Below are 19,638 nucleotides of genomic sequence, written 5' to 3'. Positions count from 1 at the left end.
TTCTACACCAATGGACTAACTATCCACTACACTTTGCTTGCACAGGGTGCTCCCAAGAATAAGTTCAGAGACATTTAATATCTTGTAAATCTAATCCTCACACACTGGACAATACAAAAAAAATCAGCAGGAAGAGCATTATGCTTTAACAGCTACGCATTTTTAACAACTAGACATAATCTGCAGCCAACACCTGTATTTTCTGTCTAATCTGTTTGGCTTATTCAGCTCTAATTGTAATGTTCCCAGATGCCCAGGACCATTTCCCTTGCCTCCTTTTTGTTAACTATCATCAGCTCCAATGTTGATAATAAAAGCACTCACACCTACCCTGTTCTCAAAACCGATTTAAGTCCAATACAATCTGCTTGATCTGCCTCTCTGCTAAAACTCCTTAATAGCCCTAAAGTTTTCGAAGATTAATGTGTTCAGACCAGGACATCCTAACCCAAAGCTCATCCACTTGTGACTTGACAAATTCACCATCAAGAACTAGAGAAGATCACACTGGCAACACACACAGAGTACGTTACTCACAACAGCTCAAAGTTAAATGACAGTTTTAATTGAATAGAGATTGCTAAAAGTTGCTTTTTTTATTCTTTTATTTCTATGAACTCATTTTAAGTTAAATGGCAGTACACAGACATGAAAGATTGGGCAGGAAAATCATAAATTGTGCCTTGTAACTACTTATCTACAGATCTGGGTGATGCACTAATTAAAGGAAAAAAGCTGGACAACACATAATCACAGAATTGCTGGGGGTGGAAGGGACCTCTCGAGACCACTCCCTGCTCAAGCAAGTCTAACTGAAGCAGGCTGACCAGGACTATGTCTAGTTGAGGTTTGAGTACCTCCATGGGTGGGGACTCCACCCACAATTCCTGTAGGAAACCTGTGTCAGCATCTGACCACTGTCACAGCAAAAAAAAATATGTCTTCTTGTATTCATCTGGAATTTCACATTCCTTAATTTCTGCTCATTGCCTATTGTCCAATAAACATAGGTGTTCTATGTGGAGAAATCCTCTGAGATTTGCCCATTAAATTGAACAGACCAAGGTTTTAATTCCTGAGTTCTCAATGACCGCCCTTCTTGAAATGCAACCCATTGAAGTTCAACTGCCATATGATGTTGGAAAGCAAAATGTGGGAAAGCAAGATGTGCGGTTCCAACCATTTGGATGATAAAGGAAGATCAATACTAACATGACCATCTGGACGATCAAAGACATAATACTAACATAATAATATATAAAGGGCCTTGGACAGATTACTTTGAAGCACATTTCTCATAACTGTAAAAAGTTATAACCTAAACTCATGAGAATGGTATCTCGGGCCGGCTAACCGGCCTCAAGTGCATGGGATGTGTGAATGCCCTTGGGCCTGGTCTGTGAATGAGTGGAAAAACAAGTGAGACAAACATCACATGAGTTTAGTGTGTTTTTAATAACAATTAGTGGAAAAACACCTTTTGTAAACATCTTAGTCCAGGCCTGTACCTGTAAATCCTATAAACTGTCAATGGTGAATAAAGAAGACGGCCTAGGCCTAGGTCAGCTCTCTGTAAACATTTAAAGCACGGCTTTTTGCTATTTTAAACATGCAAGCCTTTAAAAAGTTATTGACACAACTCTTGCTCAAGACTCCTTATCCACATCTTTGTAAGTTTATGAGTACTTTGCAGCTTGCATACCCAGATTTTGAATTCTTGCACTAAGCATTCGTATGGAAGTCAAGAACAAGACAAAAAAGACTGTCACAAGAAAGCAAACCAGTTCCCACTATTCTTAACAAGATTTGGACGTGAGCTGCAGGAATTCAGTATGGATCTTTGCAGGAGGAGTACACCAGGAGTGTGAATATGTAGAAGTGTTAAAAGATCTGCTGTTTATGTTCGTTTTTATTCAGTTACCAAACCTGTAGGATTCAGCACAGTATCTTGATAAAAAACTGGAACTAGTGTTAATTAAGCTTTTTTTGTGCCTTTTTGCAAGGCTGTTTTCTGCAACACATTTTCTTTTATTTTAATATTGCATAAATGAATCACATCTAGAACAGGGAACAACTTCTAAAATCCTGAAATTAAAAGATTCCTAACCTCCTCCTGGAGTGGATATTTTATATCTTCCTTAATGTAATGGTTCTCTCCCTCCTTTCCTGGCAACACAGTCACTGATTTTAAGCCAAATTCACCTATAACACTGCTGTGATTCAGATGAAATTAACAATAAAGACCATTAATAACTATACCAAATGATTAACATCTTCATAATTATAAATCTTTCAGAGGTTTAGCAAGATGCAGTGATAATGCGTTCCTGGATTAAGTATGGCTCGCTATGCAAACAACATAAATTATGAATGATATCTGAATCTCGTTCATTAATACTTCAAGAGCTGAAGATGACTTAGATCCACATAACAGTGCCTTAGGTTGTTAGAGAAAAAAAACTACACCATATTTCATATTTTGAAGTATAGAAAAGAAAGATGAAGTGATTTTGCTAGAGAACAGCAAAATTTCTGGGAACAGCCTAAAAAAAAGTCCCAGGGTTCATTCTCAGTGCAATCCCACTCTGACATTTCCTGAATTATCTAAATATTTGTGTGAGTGTTACTTCTGAGATTCGGCATGTTCCAAGAAAACAATCCTGGAAACAGATAAATTCTAGGCAAAATGACAAGCGTTTTGACGGTGCACACTGATTGATGTACTGGCCTACAAAAATGTAGTGCAGGACAGAGCCTGTAAAACATAGTGATAGGCTGGATTTTTCTCTCTTATGTCTGGCTCCTGCGTTGTAGTCATTATCACAAGACATTTTGGATAAATAAAAAGTAGAGGTTATCTCCATAAATCAGGAAGGGCGTTTGGTAGAGAAAAAGATACTGTGCACAACCCTCTTCATGCTGGATTTCGAGGTATCCAGCTGTATGCAGAATTAGGTTACACATGACAAAGACACATCGCTGTTATTCTTCACCCAGGTCCCACTTCCCTTTTAGTGCTCCCATTACTCCTGGTATGTTTTGCTACATGATGATGTCTCCTCTTTTCACAAGGGCTAGAGCTTCCTGACTGACCCACCAGAAATGTATGTGCAAGGAGGTTATGGGGAAGGACTAGATCTACCTGAAGCCAAGAGACAGCAATGGGAGAGAATTACATTAACTCCTGTGGCCAACACTGAGGAAAATGAAGCCCAGCTGTCCTCAGATGTCCTCTCCATTTCAGGAATGTCCCTCACCTGTGTCAGCTCTCACACTGACTACAATGTGGTTTTTGAAAACTTTCCACTAAAAAGGTGGGAGATATTTGGCAGGAGGAGCTTAGAAATACTCTATAAATCAGATCTGCTTCCTGCTCTGAGAGTTTTGATGGATCTCAGAAGCGATACATGCAAACTCCAGAGGCAACTTTTCTAACCTTAGATATCAACCAACATAGACACCGACAGCTACAGAATGGCCCACCTACAGGAACACCTAAACACCCAAACTAAGTCCATTCAAAGACTTGAAATAATACCATCAACTAAAATGAAGATGACTTCTGACTTACTGTGAAAGGCTAATAACATGATATTTTAGGTCAGTTTAAGCATAATAATCAACAGAAAAAAAACTTTCAAAATTTTTTATTCACACTCTGCTAAGCTACATCCACATTCACATACAAAATGGTTGTAGTAGCCATTGCTGCAGATTTGACTGTCTTATACCATATTCACTGCATTCTGCCTGCATTATATTCCTTGATTTTAATGGAACAGAAAACAAACATTGAAAAATATTATCTGTCATCCATTATGCAGAGCAATAGGAGACTGGGAACACTCAAGTAACACAGTGCTATAAAATGAGCTGCAGAACTTGCAGGAATAGTGGTCAGTTTTAATCAGCCCTCTCAATGACCAAGACAGCGAGGAGTTTTTTGCAGCAGATTCTCTATTGTTTCTGGATTAAACACGGAGCTGGTAAATCTGAGCTGGCTCCTCATGACAGTATCTAAATTGCTTCCACAGGTAAAATGACTGGAAATAGTATAGCCAGGAGGTACATGAGCTCATGAACAATGTCAGTTCTGCAGCTGGCTCGAAATCCTCTCTGTCTCCATGATTAATTAAATAACAGCACAAATACCCTGACCATTTGCAATCAACATGAATCACATGCCCGTACATGAATCACAAAAATATTTTGTATCTACTCATTACAATTACAGCAGCCAGTGACACGCCAGGATATTGAGTCTTGGATGTGAGACAAGCAGGTGCTGATTTAGATGGTGGTCTGAGGTGCCTCATTAGCCTGGGACCATGTAAGACATGTTCTTCATGCAGCCAGTGCAGTTCAGATTTAAACCTAACTCCCACATGTAGGCTGCCCGTTATCTTGCTTTGGTTTGACATGTTGTATCCCCAGAGCTATCACAGCCTGGCAGCATAATCTTCAGGCAGGATTCAACAATAAATCTAACAATATCAGAAGACTGTAATTCTTTGCTTTGATAGTAAGAGTCATTTATCTTCGGCCAGTGAAATATGTGTGCAATTACCATGAAATAGGATAAAATCAATTTCAGTTTTTATTTGACATCACCATTGAGCCTCAGAAAAGAAAGTTAATATGTCGATTAATTTTATTTCCTTGAAATAGCTAATACAAATAGTGTTTTCAAATCTTGCAGGTGGCTTCATAGAAGGAATGCAACTATATTTTTTTATTTCCTCTCAGCATTAGTGGTATCGCAGGCACCACAACACAGTGTATGTAGACATCTGTAGAAGTTCTAGTCAATTAGGAAGCGTAATTAAAGAAATGAAAGGAACCATACTGTACTCACCGGGCTTTACTAGGCTTGTCTTTGCCTCCTTCTTATATCGAGCCAGCTGCGGGTTCCCTTCGGTCATTGTCCCTGGACTGAATTTCTTCCTGGAGAAGTCTCCATCACTACCAGTGCAAAAACTGATTGGACTGTTTCCAGCATCAGAAGGAGTCTTAACTGGAGATACTGACTGGCTACTAGGACAGCCAGTGTCATCTGAAAAGGGAAAACATCAAAATTTCTATCTAATACGTACATGAATGTTTTCAGATTAAAAATACCCCCAGTGTTTGAACTACAACTGTTTGCAGTCAGTTACCTGATATGCACGACCTTGGCTCTGAAACCTGGTGAGAAGCTATTAGTTTCTTCCATTTAAGTCTTGAATACCTTATGGCAGACTAAAATAGTAAGTGCTTCTTTCACAAAGTCTGGCAAAATACAACATTAGGGGCTACATAATGAAAACTCAGATCTATGAAAAATTCTTTTGACTTGGCTAGGTTAGGGAGTAGTATGGTATGAAAAAGTGTACATAAGACACAAGAATGGCTTGTGTAGCACACACTGGATGAAAAACAAGCATGGGCCACATGCTGTTCTTTAAGATCTGTTCCTATCTGAACAACAAGAGAACGACCTACAGCCCATATGCACGAAGTCAGGATTTTAATTTAACCAGAATTAATAAAGGTTTCCTTTTAAAGCAACTGTGATCACAGAGCTCTTCCTTCTTGACAAGTGGGTGTGAGGTTCCCAGTTCTGAAGAGAGTGTGTTACACACAGACTGCTTTCATTTAAAGCCGAACTCCTCCGAGGACACTCCAGTACTTCACGGCATCAGCAGCCACCTCGGGAGCAGACCCACGTTCCTGACCTCCAGAAATACAAACACTCCAGCTCTTAACAATTAAATGCAAGGTAAGAAGTCTGAATCCAGGTGAAATCCACATATCAAACACTCCCTTCACCTAATCACATCTCCTGTAATCTTGAGCAATCACAGCTGTCCTAAAAGTCACCGTGGTTTACAGATACACAACAAAACCAAACAGGCTACTCTGACACTAGGAAGCCTTGAATATTTACTCTCCTGGAGAAATATAATTGTTTGATCTTTCCCAGGATAAAATGAAAGCTGACATCTTAATTATGCAATTGCACTCTGTTCCCGGTATGTTATTATTACCTAACATGAAACTCAAAGAAGTACCCGCAACTGAGCCAAATAATTTGCATGATCACACTGCATTTACCACTTCCACCCTGTTCGTAATTTAGGTCAAGCCTGATTTTGCAATGAACTTTGCATGGGGAGATTGTTTAAAAAGTCAGTATATGACTGTGCATTTATGAGAAAAAAAGGAGCACCACGTAACTATCTGAGCCCCTCCCTGCCTGCCTCCCTCTGCAGAAAAGAGCAGCTTTTGCTATTTCTAACTATTGTTCCCTCAGTACAGTAAAACAACCACATCCTTTCATATCAACCAGTTTTCCTTTGTGCTTCGCCAGTCACTCTGCCCTCACCTATTTGTTCCAGTGGTTTGTTTCTCATTTCTCTGTGTCCTGCCTCCAGTGCTGGGCACGGTGCCTATAGGTGCTGACCATCCAGTGCACGCTATAATACATGCATTAGCATGTAACAGCACCGGAGGTGTTGCTGCCAGGCCTGATGCCAGGCCGCAGGGCAGCCCAGCCTGCTTGCAGGAGTACCTCCCAGGCACAAAGGGTGTAAAGCACCTAATCCAGCTTAATCATATTTGATTCCTTCAAACCAGCTCAATTAAGCCTACAAGCACCTCCTTTTGCCATCTTGCTGGCACCTTCCGCAATTCAGAATTAGTCCCTAGAAAAATAACAGGAAAGAGAAGACCGCTAATATGGTTTTCAGCCCGTCTTCACATTCATCCTGACTAAAGCAGGACTGTTGCCCAGATGATTTTAGTTTACTTCATCCTTTCCATTCCCATCAACATCACAATATAACTCAACACAGAGAAGAGAGAAGGTGGCAATTTCCTCACAGATCAGCACCTGTTTCATTTTCTGAAGGGTTCGGAGTCTCCTGCGGGCTGAATGAATGCAGCCCACAGGGCAGCGGATCAGCACAGCTGAGCGAGCTGCTGAACTGCATTTAAGCAGCTCCTTTAGTTATGGACAAAGCATGTTCCCTTTAGAGGCACACAAACATAATCAACTATAATCAGAAAAAACTACAGATTCATGCAGTTTGATTTTTAATTATGACCTTTCCACTTAGATACTTCTCTATGTGGTATGATTTCCAAAACTTTGTGGTGTTTTTTTTTTTGTGCTTTTTTTTGGTTGGTTGGTTGGTTTTGGGTTGGTTGGTTTTTTTTTGTTTGTTTGTTTTAAAAGACAAGAAACTATTTACTTTCTCTTTCCACTGATAAAATCACTGCAATAGTTGAACAAGTTCTGTAGACTTCACAGATGTGTTTTAAATGAGAGTCTTCATGTACAAATAACTTCCAAAGCTACAGAGAGGCTACCTGGAAGAACCTCAGGAGCTGATAAAACTTTAAACAATGAAAGAACTTAACTACAGCATTAAGAATTAGGGCATTAAACCCCCTCCCAAATATGTTAAATTAACTGCAATGAGGAAATAAGGTAGCTAAAGAAAGCATACAAAAATAGCATTTAAAAAATCAATATTTTAATTACCACCTGCAACCATTGCCTCTAATATCACATCGATGACACTGTATGATCAGATTATTTCATATCTACTTTCATTTTACCCTTAAGGATCTGAGCTTACATTGCAATGGGGCATTTATTAAAGAGTCAATCAGCCCTTCCAGGCGCTTCACTGGGTTACTGGCAAGGTGAGACACGTGGGCAGACCTTTAGCTAGTCCTTCAGCTGGACTTCTCAGCCAGGAGAAGAGAAAGCTCCAGGGAGACCTTGTTATGGCCTTTCAGTACTTAAAAGGGTCCTGTAAGAAAGATGGGGACAGACTTTTTAGCAGGGTCTGTTGCAATAGGAAAAGGGGTAATGGTTTTAAACTAAAAGAGGGGAGATTCAGGCTAGATATGAGGAAGAAATTTTTTACAAGGAGGGTGGTGAAACACTGGAACAGGTTGCCAAGAGAGGTGGTAGACGCCCCATCCTGGAGATCTTCAAGGCCAGGCTGGACGGGGCTCTGAGCAGCCTGATCTGGTTGCAGATGGCCCTGCTCATTGCAGGGGGGTTGGACTGGATAAGCTTTGAAGGTCCCTTCCAACCCAAACTATTCTATTAAATAAGCCTGGCACAAAGCACAACAGTTCTTCTCTACTCCCCTTGTGACTTTCAGACACACCAATAACCAGATGAGCATTCCCACTCCAGCTGAAGTAAATGAATCATTTTATTGTACTCCCTCTCCTCTGATCACTTGTTATTTTTTAATGCAATGTATATCTTCTATTCCTTCTACCTAGTATTAGCCAGAACTGTGAACAAAATCATAAACTCTAGGGCAAGCCTCAGAGAAACAGTTTTCTGTGTCAGCTTTTTGTGGTGTCTTTTAAATAATAAAAATGTTTACTACCACAGAAAGGAACAGCTGCACACGAAATGCTGGTGCTCACCACCAAGGGCAAGCAAAGTTCTGTACACTGGAGAGATCCACCTCCCACCCGACCTGCAGCTCACCGTACTGGCAGAAGAAGTCCTGGTCAGCACTGAAGGGCTATTCAACTGCTCGGTGCAAGCCAAACTGCCCGCACATATCTTTGTTCTCGCCTGCTAATGAAGCCTTAGCAGGCTATTTAATTGTATTTAATATTGTAGGTGAACTTCCCACAGAAGAGCAGCAGGCCCCCCCATGGACCCTGATGCCCCCTCCATCCCACAGACAGCTTGACCACCTGCCCTGCTCAATGAACATCTCTGCTCCTTGTCTGCAGCAGGAAGGATGCAACTACAGCAGCGTGGGTTCCGTGGTTCCTGCAGATTCCTCCAAAACTCCGCTGCAACTCTGACAGAAAGAGGTGAAGATGTCTACCAGAAATGCGCCGAGATAAGGAACCTGTCTCCAAAGTTGGCAAGAGGGTAACAGGAGCAGATGAGTCCACAATGGGATTCCCTTTCTGCTGAAGCCATGATGTGAATGTAGCAAGAGTTCTGCCCCAGTAAAGATTTCAGGTCCAGACTTCTCAGGAATACAGACAGACCTGATACACCTTCTCAGGCACATGAGCATCAGGAAGACAGAACAGAGAAAGCTGGCAAATACTGCTGTGAAAGTCCATACTTCTGATCTTGCCTGTATTATTTACTTGCACAAGAGGGAAAAATACATAAATTTGTAACAGACTACTTTCATTGCTTCCTTAGCAATATTCATGGTGTCTTGTTTCCCAGTGGCCTCCTAAGAGCGTTTTGGGAGTAGGCTTTTCCTTTGAACATCAGCTGGATTTCATCATTGAAACTCTACATCCAACCCCTCTCCCAGATCAGACACGCTTGCCAAGTTTCAAAGCCAAGCACAGGATAGTGTCTTCTCAAACAAACAATCAGGGAAGCTGCTCAGAGCACTCTGACATTTGCGTGCACTGCCTAGATTTCAAATAGTAAAGTCAAAGTATAAACAGTGGTGAAGATAATAATACTCTAACAACAGACAAAAATATTGTTCTTGTTGCCTTTAAGGCCGTATGTTGTGACGTGATGACTTCCTCTGATTTTCTGTGCACAGAAGCCTTAGAAATGTCTCTGAAATATGCTTTAGAGCCCTCTTTAGAAAAATACTGCTTTTTCCTGAAGATGTCAAGAAATACTGAATTTACAACTTCCTTATGTGATGCATCCAAATAATTAATGATGCTCTCACTGAGGATCCACTGACTTATTTTTACCCTCACTCCAAGCTTCCAGATCTAGTTATGTACTCTCATGAGTCTTAACTATCCAACCCCAACCTGATCCCTTGTCTACTGTCCTACTTTCATCTCCTCCTTAAGGCTCCTTTGACCAATGCTCAGGCTGTACATACTCTGCATTTCCACTAAGAAATGTGGATTCCAGAATTAAACGTGGGCCTCTAATGAACTTTTGAAAATTCGGTGTATCAAGGCAAAACCATTTGCTGACTTTCACCTGATGGTTCCCTTTCTGTCCGTTTCTAGCCCAAGTAGCGATGGCTCTGCCAGGATGGTGCACTGTGAGCTGGCTATTGACAGCGAACCACGAAGGGTATTTCAGATTTTTTTCAGGATAATCCTCCAAACTGCTTGTTTGCTCCACAATTTTTGACTCCCTATGTGTTGCTTTGGTCTTCTTTTTGTGACTGCTCTTGTAGCACAGGGGTGTTTCATGCATTAATGAAAGTTGCTGACAGACACCGAAGGAATCTATCAGCTAGCTTCCACCTGCTAAGGCTCCTTCTATTTTAAATGGAGAGAAAGAGGCTCCTCTGGAGGATGAGTCACGACAACAGGGCAATTTAGGCTTCTCCAGTACGCTGAGTCACTGTCTGGAGAATCTCATCTCTTTCCATTGACTAGCACAACCACCGTCCTGACTTGTGCAGCTGAACAAGTGAGGTGCAAGGGCTCACCACCCAGCTGGAAAACATTGCTGACAAGAGATTCACAATATTATTCTGGAACAACTGGGCAACACAAAGGATCATAGCAAAAGCAGCAGAATGAAGCATAATAGTATAACATGAGTAGTGCACATGGAAGGACAGAGCTGGAACATGTCCACATGCACACCATCAGGCTCTCAACAGGTAGGAGTCCAACTCCTACCTCATCACAACACTGAACGGCCCTCTGGGGGCACCCCCAGCTGCCCAGCAACCATTTAGGGAGCACAGCTTAAGGTGAGAGGTGTGAATATTCTCCTCATCTACTATTTGTACTACAACATTTCATTTTTATTGCAGCCATTCCAGTAGGTGATTTTATGTACTCTAGGAGATGAGTCATCTGCTACAAAGAATTTCTCATCTGCAAACCTGCAAAATCAGACTGTTGAAAAAAACATTTAATAACTTCACTAGAAGTAGAGTCCGAAAAATGCTACTATTGCTAGTCCTCCTGCTCAATTCTTAACTAACTTTACAGCTATTTTTAAGATCTGTTGGGGTGGGTATTTAATAAAATTATTCAGAATTTCATGTGCTTGTAAGGCAAGTGTCTTAACAGAAGTCAAAAACACACTAGAACAAAGCAGAAAACCAACAAAACTATATCCTTGACAGGAAAAGAGAGGAGGCCTAGCTATCCTCCTAAGCAAATGAATTCCACATTTAATCTGTATGTCTCTGCAGACAGAACTTGAATTAACTATGCTCCATTTTGCCTGTCAAGGAAGGCAGGCAAGCAGCTCCACCACTCCCTGGGGTCACCTAGAGAGGCTGTGCAAACTCTTGTCCTTGACGGTTTTCTAGACTCAGACAGACAGAGCCATGGCTGATGTGACGTAGTGCTGGAAATAGTCCTGCTACAAAAAGGGGGCTACATGAAATGATCTCAGAGGTCCCGTACAATCTACATGGTTAGGATCATACTTTCCCTTTACATTTTTTAGATATTCCACAGCTGGGAACCACCATGTTTTTCCCAGTTCATCTATTGATTTTAATGTTCTACTCATAAAACCTAACGCAGTAGTGAAGTAAGTAAAATCACGACTAGACATCTTCAAGTCCTTTTACCTGTTGCTGAGGTTCCCATCATTAATACACAGGCAAGTTTTACACCTGTTTCTCAGCAGCTCCTTTGGCCTTGCTTCCCTCACACCCAGAGGCTGACTACTAATGGTCACTACTGAAAATTTAGTATGGAAGCTGCTCGCTGATTTCGGCAAGAGGTCCTCGCTGCTCACTCACAGCACGGCATAAATGGTGGTAGGCTCAGCTTGTGTAGAAGAAGGGAGAGAAAGGTGAAAGAAGATGGACTGACCCAATCCTAAAGCTTGGGCATCTTTTACCATGCAGTATTTCCCACAAATGTCCTTAAAGGTATCAGCTTTTGACATCTGACTTTACAATAGTGAAGTTACACGGAAGCAGCAAATTTTAATTGACTTTGGCAGCAAATGATGCCTCTACTAATCTTCCTTTTATTTGAACATTTTACTAATAAGCAGGACTGATGTGAGTTCTGGGAAACCATCTGAAAAAAGGACTATATAATTGTGGCTCACTGGCTTTGTCATTACATTTATAGCACCACTAATGGCATTAGTATTACAGAACAAAAGCATGAAGACTTACGAGTAAAAAGATCAATAAAAACAGTACTGTTACTAGGAGAGTGCTGTGGTCAGGAATAGCACAGCTCCTAGGGTTTTGATATCACATTAGAGAGAACATTTGGACAGGGGGTTTAATATGATAAAGGATTGAAAATCTATTTGAAAATTTTAAAGAAAAGTTTTAACTGAAGGTAAAGGAGATGAAAGAGTCTGAAAAAGAGACAAAGAAGAGTCTTGGCAGTTCGGCAGATATTTTAAAACACTTCAACAGACCTCACTAACCTTTCCTGAGGCCAAGAGTTAGAAGTGGAGCCACAGCTGCTGTCTCAGGTGAGAAGGCCATGACAACATCAAGTGTAAAAAATATTACATATTTCATATCAACATCGTGTGAAATGTATGTATCTATAGATGGGTTTCTGTGTGTGTGGTTTTACATGCTTAGTTTATTTATGCAGCAAAGGAAAAATAAATATTCTAGCCAGTTTTGAAGATACCATTTTTGGATACAAATATCTTCAATAGACCACATGAAAATTTGTTCCTGTTCCTCAAATGGCACAACATTATATTCCTTCTTTCTCATATAGCTGTGTCTCCATAGCCGACAGCATATGACTGTGATCCTCAGGGCTTCAACATCACCTGACAACATTGCACTGTCTACATTCTAATGATGCTTGGAAACCACATATACTCTATCCATTGTTGTTTTATGCATTTTTTTAATTGCCACCAAACCCAGAGTGGCACTTAACATCACCACAGAACTCACTCGCTATATTTGGTGATACATATATGCCAAAACACTGTTCCAAAATTTCAAGGACTTATACTAACCCTGTAAACGTACGGTTAAAACATGTCATGTAGAATTTCTTTTAAAACATTAAGATTCTCTTTTAATACAAAATTAATCAAAGACTTCTCATTTAAGTTTCATTCCTGCTACAAGTTGTGATGTTCTTCAATGCATGACAATATTCAACTCAATAGAAAATTGCATGAAGAAGCACTTCAAAACAGAAGTATTGGATTATGCATTGGTGGCAAAGAAAGTACACGATATAGTTAGCATGCAGTCTGTAGTACACAGCAAGCTGTGACAAACAGGGTAGTAGAAAGGGTGATGTACTGACTGTTCTCAGGACACTGTCCAAAATGTGCCAGAGACAACAGGAACTCTTCTACTGACCTCAGGAGGCTCTGGGTCAGGTTTTAAGGGTTCACAGCGCTGACAGACACATAAAAAGGTGACAACAAACACTCAAAAGGTTAAATATTTTGGCTTCCAGATGTTGTTGTGTGGCACAGGAACAAAAGGATTGTTACTTAGCAAGAGGGAATAAATAGTGAAGTTGAAAGGGAAGCCAGGAAAGGCCAAAATCTGAGGAACAGGCAGGCTTTGCTCTTTAGTACCTAGACACTGTCTCATTTCCACGTTTGGAACAGATCTCTGCGCCACAGAAACAGAACTGGTGGTTAACAATAAGAAGCAATAATAAATTATTGCATGTAAGCTGACCCAGCAGGAAATTCTCCAGGGGAACAGCAGTGAGAAAAGGAAGCATGTCACCAGTGTCACCCTTATGCAAAGGCCATACGTGCATTTTTGAAAGCAGATTTTTGTTTCAATGTTTTTGCAAATTAATATCACAGTGATTACTGAACTGCCTTACAGAATGATGCAAACAAATGCGCTGGAGAAAACCTCCACTTCAGAAGTTTGAAAAAATGGCAGAAGGACTGTGGAAAAGCATAGCATAAAGGACTGCAGGAAAGAGAAGTTAACTTTCAGTATCACATACTTGAGCACTTTTAAGCACCTCTCTTCAATTCAGTAACTCAGACTAAAAAAAACAAATAAACCAGTAGGAACAGGAGAGATCACTGTTTCCTTAATAATACATACATATATACACAAATAATAAACATCTTTTTTTCAGTAATTCTTAATAAGTCTATGGCCTCAACCCGTTGATTTGTTAAAATACTGAAAATTTGCTTTCCTCTATCGTTTTCTATTCAGAAATACATACTCAAGTACACACACTTCAACAGTGTAGCCTCCAACGCTAGCTGGTTTACAGTACAACCTTCTTTGATGTTCTATCAAAGAAACCATCTACTGGAGCATGAGAAGGCACAGCATTTCATTCAGCAACATTCATACAAAATCTCCCCTAGTCTGTGGCTAGCAATATGGCTAGCGCATTCACACTGACTTTAAGATGCCTGCCTAAAGCCTACGTGCTTTTTTTGGACAAGTGCACTGTGAACTCAGCCCCAGCATCCATCAACAGCTGGGCCAGTTGGCAAATAATCTCCGAGTTCAAGGGGATGGTGTGCAGGAGCAAGTGAGCAAGCACGTTGACACCAAGATCCCTGGTGCAGCACCTACAGCCTGGGGATTACGGTGCAGCCACGGTACCGGAGCATGTTTATAGTGCCACACATGTAAAGAGTAAGATTTTTGAAAAAATGCTTTATAACAGAAAAAAAAAAAAAAACCAACTATGAAATAAGCACTGTACCCAGACTTTGAAATTGGAAAGAAAAAGCAAGAAAGAAGCTTTTACTCCTATTTTTGAAAACACTGTTGAGTCACATCATTCATTCACAGAGATGACGCTGTTTTTCAATGGCCTGTAGTACTATGCAGTCTAGTTAAAGAGGCGATTTGCAGGTAAGCCCAAGAAAAGATGAACTATTAATATTTGCTATGGGAATACAACAGCTCCTCTGGCTCCCAAAGTCTTTTACTGAACTGATTATTAAATGCACAACTGTTTCCTGCAAAGCTCCATCTCAGCTAACAAAGCGCTGCTGCGTTACCTGCAGAAATTCAGGCGGCTGCCTTCTGAAGAAAGGCTGAAGGAAACCTTGGGTGTTGTTATAAAGGCATCATGTAACAGATCTTCTTCACAAGGAGAAATTTAAAAGCTGAGCTATTCAGAGGCAGAAACTAGAGAAAAAAAGAAGTACATCCAAAACTAACTTCCTTTTAAAATGAAAAGCAAAACAGCCCGTTACTGAGCGTAGCACGTCCAGGCTGCCTTCAATCCAATACACAACTGGCTTGGTATCAAAGGGACGTGTATACAAAAAATCAAGGATAACGCCCCGCCCTAAGTATCTTATTTCTTACAAGGCAAACCCTGTAACTGGAACCACAAAACCAGCTCAGCAGCCGCTCCGCCACGTACCCGTGAGGGGATGATTTATTCGCAGTGTTTAAAATCACGCTCTTCTCACGACTGACAAGGTAAGTGTCTGCAGCCGCTTTGAAGCCAAGTGCAACTTATGAGGAAAACACACGACATGGGGAAATGCTCGGTAGCAGCCGAGCCAGATGAAGCTGCTGGGAGAATGTTTTCACATCATTTGACATCATACAAGTTCTGTGGCCAACGTCCAAGCCAAAGGAGGGCAGCGGCTGCAGGAAGAGAAGTGCTCCCATATCAAATGACAAACAGAAGCCCAGATGTGCTAAGATTTTAAGGAAGGATTGCACTGAGTGAATGCTGATAAAAGACTCAGCTTGGCTACACAACATCCAGAGAGCATCCATGTTCATTTGGCAGAAACAGAGAATATTAGAAATACATTTTGTGAGGATTGTCACAGATAAAACAGATTAACGGGCTCACCATGTTTCATACAGACTTACAAGGCAAAAAATGACATAAAGTCAGTTCCAACTAATTGACCAACATGATCAAGTCGAGTCTCTGATCCAGTCACACAAGACAGAGATGGTCATGCAAATTTAAAACTTATCTCAGCCAGAACTAACAACTTCAAAAGAAAATAAGCATTAAAACAAAGTGTCCCTTGTCTGCTGCTGTGTGGCATTTCTGCTGTTGCCACCATTCTCGCAGCACTGCCACGGTTCCTGAGGTTCCCCCTACCTAAACCAACATTAACAATACCTGAAAGACCCTGATGCTCACATTTAGAGAGAAAAAAGAACTCTGAGCCTTCATTTATGGGTTGGGACCGATGTGAGCACCCAGGGAAAGTGGACAACCTCAGAAGCTCTACGGAATCAAGCAGGAAACACATATTTATATGGACTAGGAAAAAAAAAATGGTTCTACCAGGGGAAAAAGATATGTAGTAATCATAACCACTTGATGTCAGTAATAAAGAAAGGTAGAGAGGAAAGGAATTGTTCCAGAGGACGATTCACACTATTTACTGCTTATTAACTTTTGGCGTTATATGCTCCAAATAAGTAACAAAAAAGCATTTCTCCAAATGCCCACGAGCTTTTTAATACTGCCATCATACTATCATTCATCATATTCATCCACTCACCTCTCCCAAATGCATTACTTGCTAATTTTAAATACACTTCCTGGCACACACTTCTCAATGAAGACGGTAAAGTGCCTGGCAAGGCACCAGGAGAGGCAGGTTGGAGGCTGCAGCTCCTCTGCCTGCATCTTGCCTCAGTTCTTCACCATTCACCAGAAGCAGGAACCAGCAGCCACCTGCTGCCACTGGGGCATTTCAATCTCAATTAGACACGCCATGATAAGGAAGGATCGTAGGTGGAAGACAGGGAAGAAACCCAAACACCAAAGCCAGGTACTGGGATGGAGGACAGTGCCTTGGCTGGTCCTTGGCTGCGTAAGGTTTGACTTACATAAACTATGACCAGTTGTCCTTAAGGGGCAGGTTAAGAGACCAGCATCGCGCTCCTGAACACCTCTGTGAAAGGCACTTTAGAACTGTCACACCACGAGATTGGACACCCAGAGTAATCACAGAGCTCTGCAGGGACTCCAGACACACCCTGCGCTGTGTGGCAGGACTGCAAGGGATCACCTGGCAGCTCTGTGTTCAGTAGATCTGAAGAATGAGGTACAAATGAGGTACAAAACCAAAAGATATCATAAAAAAGAATGCCAGTAACCAGGATGAAAGGCTTGTCAACACATTAAAAAAAAAAAGCAGGATAAAAAGCAGCCATTTGGGAGAGATCATAAAAATGAGGTATTTCTAGAAAGCTTCAAAAGATTTTAGGTCTTTGTTACAGGTGAACTGAAACAGGTAAGGTGGAGGGATTCAAAAGGGAAAAAGACTTCAGTGTTCTTACCACCTGTGTTGTTTGTTTAACACTCCGCATTGTTCATTAAACAATAACCAAATAGATCATCCCACTGAGCCCGAATTGCAAAATCTATCCAAGCTAAGAAGGAAATGGTAGACTCACATGTGGATATTGTGTTCCTCATCTAGGAAAATTGACTGTTCTTGTACACAGTGTTCAATACACAGGTTTTTGTTAAAAGATTTTTTAAAAAATCTGATCCACTGTACTGAAGATAAATACAAGTGTTTCTGGCTGTTCTCAGGAAGAGCTTTGGTAATTTAAATGCTTTATAAATAAACAAAAAGGAAGTTCAGGAACTTGCTGATATACCTGCTATAATTAAGATTTTTAGTTAGACAGAAAATGTTATGCTCTCCAAATTATTGCCTATTAAAACCAAATTTTCAGTTCTCAAAATATCTTGAAAACTACCACATGCATGTAGAGCCAAAGGTGCTAATGATGTGACCCTCAATGCCATTGCCCGCATGCATAATTTCATACACAGTGAAGAGTTTCACTGAATTAAAACATTACTCACCACTAGTAGGTATCTGAGTTGCTGCTAGTTGAGGCACTTAAATTGTGCTTAACTCTACACAGGACAAATATTTAACATAAAAATCTGGTTTCAAGTTATGCCTGACATAAAGGAATATACTCATTTTGAAGAGCAAGTGACACTTTCGTGGTCTACAGTTGGAAAGCAGTAATGCAGTTCTGATACATCACCCAGCCATCGCCTTCTCTACAGAGATCATGCCCAGCTCACGTCTGGTGACAAGCTTGTCGGGCAAAGCCTGAATTCTCAAATAGAAAACCTCGCTTCAATATGACAGTGAAAACTTCACCTATATATTTAGTTCCGATTCATGTACAGAGATCATAGTCACAAAACCAAAAGCAAATGCAGTATTTGATCCATGACTGATGCCCTTAGTAGCAACTCCCCTGTTTTACAGACTCTTTGGCTTATGGGCTTTCCAGAATGTCTCAAATCCACACAGAAGCTTTTAAGGCAAATCTTTCTCTTTAAAGCAACTATTCTGCTGCAGTAAAACCGCCAACTTTTTAGTGGTGGATAGCAGAACTTGAAATGGAAACATCTGGTGTCACTTATGGACATGTATTAAAAGAACAGATACTGGATTTCCCTGGAAAAATCAATGGTTGCCCTTCTTCATCTGCAAAGCGGGATGCTTGGTAGGGCTCGATACCAGCTTGACACACGGATTCTGCATCAGGGGGTGACAGCGAAGCCTCGGGGGTTGGCACAGTGGGGCCCACCGTGAGCCCCAGGCTGAGGACCGAGCCAGGGGGGGTCCCTTTGCAGTACCTGAGCAGAAGCTGTTGCTGCTGATGGTCCTGCGGGAGCCCCCGGAGGAACTGGGCGGGTTGAATTCCCGGCTTTCCTCTTCCGAGAAGGGCGACTCGGAAGCGGGGGACACCTTCTGCTGCGGCCGGAGGACCAGGCGGGGGATGCGGCTGCGGGCTGTCTCCTTCTCCAGCTGCGTCTTCTGCTCCTGCTCGGGAAGGGACACCTCGGCATCAGGGATGCGCCCTCCTCCCGCCACCATCCCTGCAGGGACAGGCAAACCCCAGCCTCCCGGCCCTGCCTCTCCTCCGTCCCCGCAGCCGCCCGGCCCCCCCTCACCTTGCTGCTCTCCCGCAGAGGCCCCATCGCTCCTCAGTCACCGCGCAGCCGGGGGACAGGCACCTTGCATGGGCGAGGAGGATGCGCTAAACCCGGGCTGCTCCTTCCCGCTGCTGCTGCTGGTGCCGCTGCGGCGCCGGAGGTGGCGGAGCCCGGCCCGGCCCCGCCGCTCCCCCGCCCCGACACGTGGTGCCGCCGCCGTCCGCGCCGCCGCGCCCGGGGCCGCCGCTGCCGCCCCGAGGGCGCCGAGCAGGTGCGTGGACGGGGCGGGGACGCATCCCCTGCCCGCCGGCAGCCCCGGCTGCGGCCGCATCTCCCCGGCACCTCTCGCAGTGGGGTGCCCGGGGGAGGCAGATCCTTGCCCGCCCCGGTCGCAGAAGGCTGTAAGGAACGTAAACATATTAAAATCTGGGCAGCCTGAGCACAGGCTGTGTGTGCAGTTTTATAGATTTTTATAGATAGTTTTATGGACTGAGGCACCAAAACAGATAGATAACAGAGGGCAGATGTTACCAGTACAATTATGATAGATGCATAGCTATATAAATAGCAAAATGCCTGAGATGTTTTCTTCTCCTTCTGCTCCTTACTTAGTTGCAGTTTTTTTATGGAATGCTTGATTCTCAGACAACACATTGTGTAGTATATTTAATTATTGTATTGTCTCTCATACCTTTCATTGTGATAATTATCGTTGACCCTCCTATTGATTAATGCACATGTGTTAACCTTGTTCATCTGCTCCCCAGAGCCGGCCTACTTAAAAGACATGCATCTATTAGCAGGACTGCGATCTGGGCTGTGTGCATATCCACACAGTGGGTGAGA

The 19,638-nt window shown here is 42.2% G+C and overlaps 1 protein-coding gene across 6 annotated transcripts in view; it reads right to left on the bottom strand.

Moving 5' to 3' along the window:
- Positions 1-19,024, bottom strand: part of LOC136098119 (syntabulin-like) — a 41,246-nt gene extending 22,222 nt beyond the window's left edge. For 2 of the 6 annotated variants that reach the window (XM_065831250.2, XM_065831252.2), the window contains exons 1-2: positions 14,891-15,122; positions 4,856-5,053 (exon numbers count right to left, since the gene is read on the bottom strand). Coding sequence is in view for 4 of the 6 variants with exons in the window: in XM_065831255.2 (XP_065687327.1) it covers positions 4,856-5,053; positions 18,493-18,679; positions 18,811-18,837 (412 nt within the window). In the remaining 2 variants the exon portion in view is untranslated. Of the gene's footprint in view, positions 1-4,855; positions 5,054-14,890; positions 15,123-17,697; positions 18,234-18,492; positions 18,680-18,810 lie in introns of those variants that run through there. The other 4 variants (XM_065831255.2, XM_065831249.2, XM_071803852.1 and 1 more) reach the window with 4 other exon arrangements.
- Between the last annotated feature and the right edge of the window lie 614 nt (positions 19,025-19,638).

Source organism: Patagioenas fasciata, chromosome 2 (assembly GCF_037038585.1).
Source record: "Patagioenas fasciata isolate bPatFas1 chromosome 2, bPatFas1.hap1, whole genome shotgun sequence".
Taxonomy (NCBI): Eukaryota; Metazoa; Chordata; class Aves; order Columbiformes; family Columbidae; genus Patagioenas; species Patagioenas fasciata.
The sequence above is the reverse complement of the archived record's forward strand: the minus strand, read 5'-3'. Positions and strand labels throughout refer to the sequence as shown.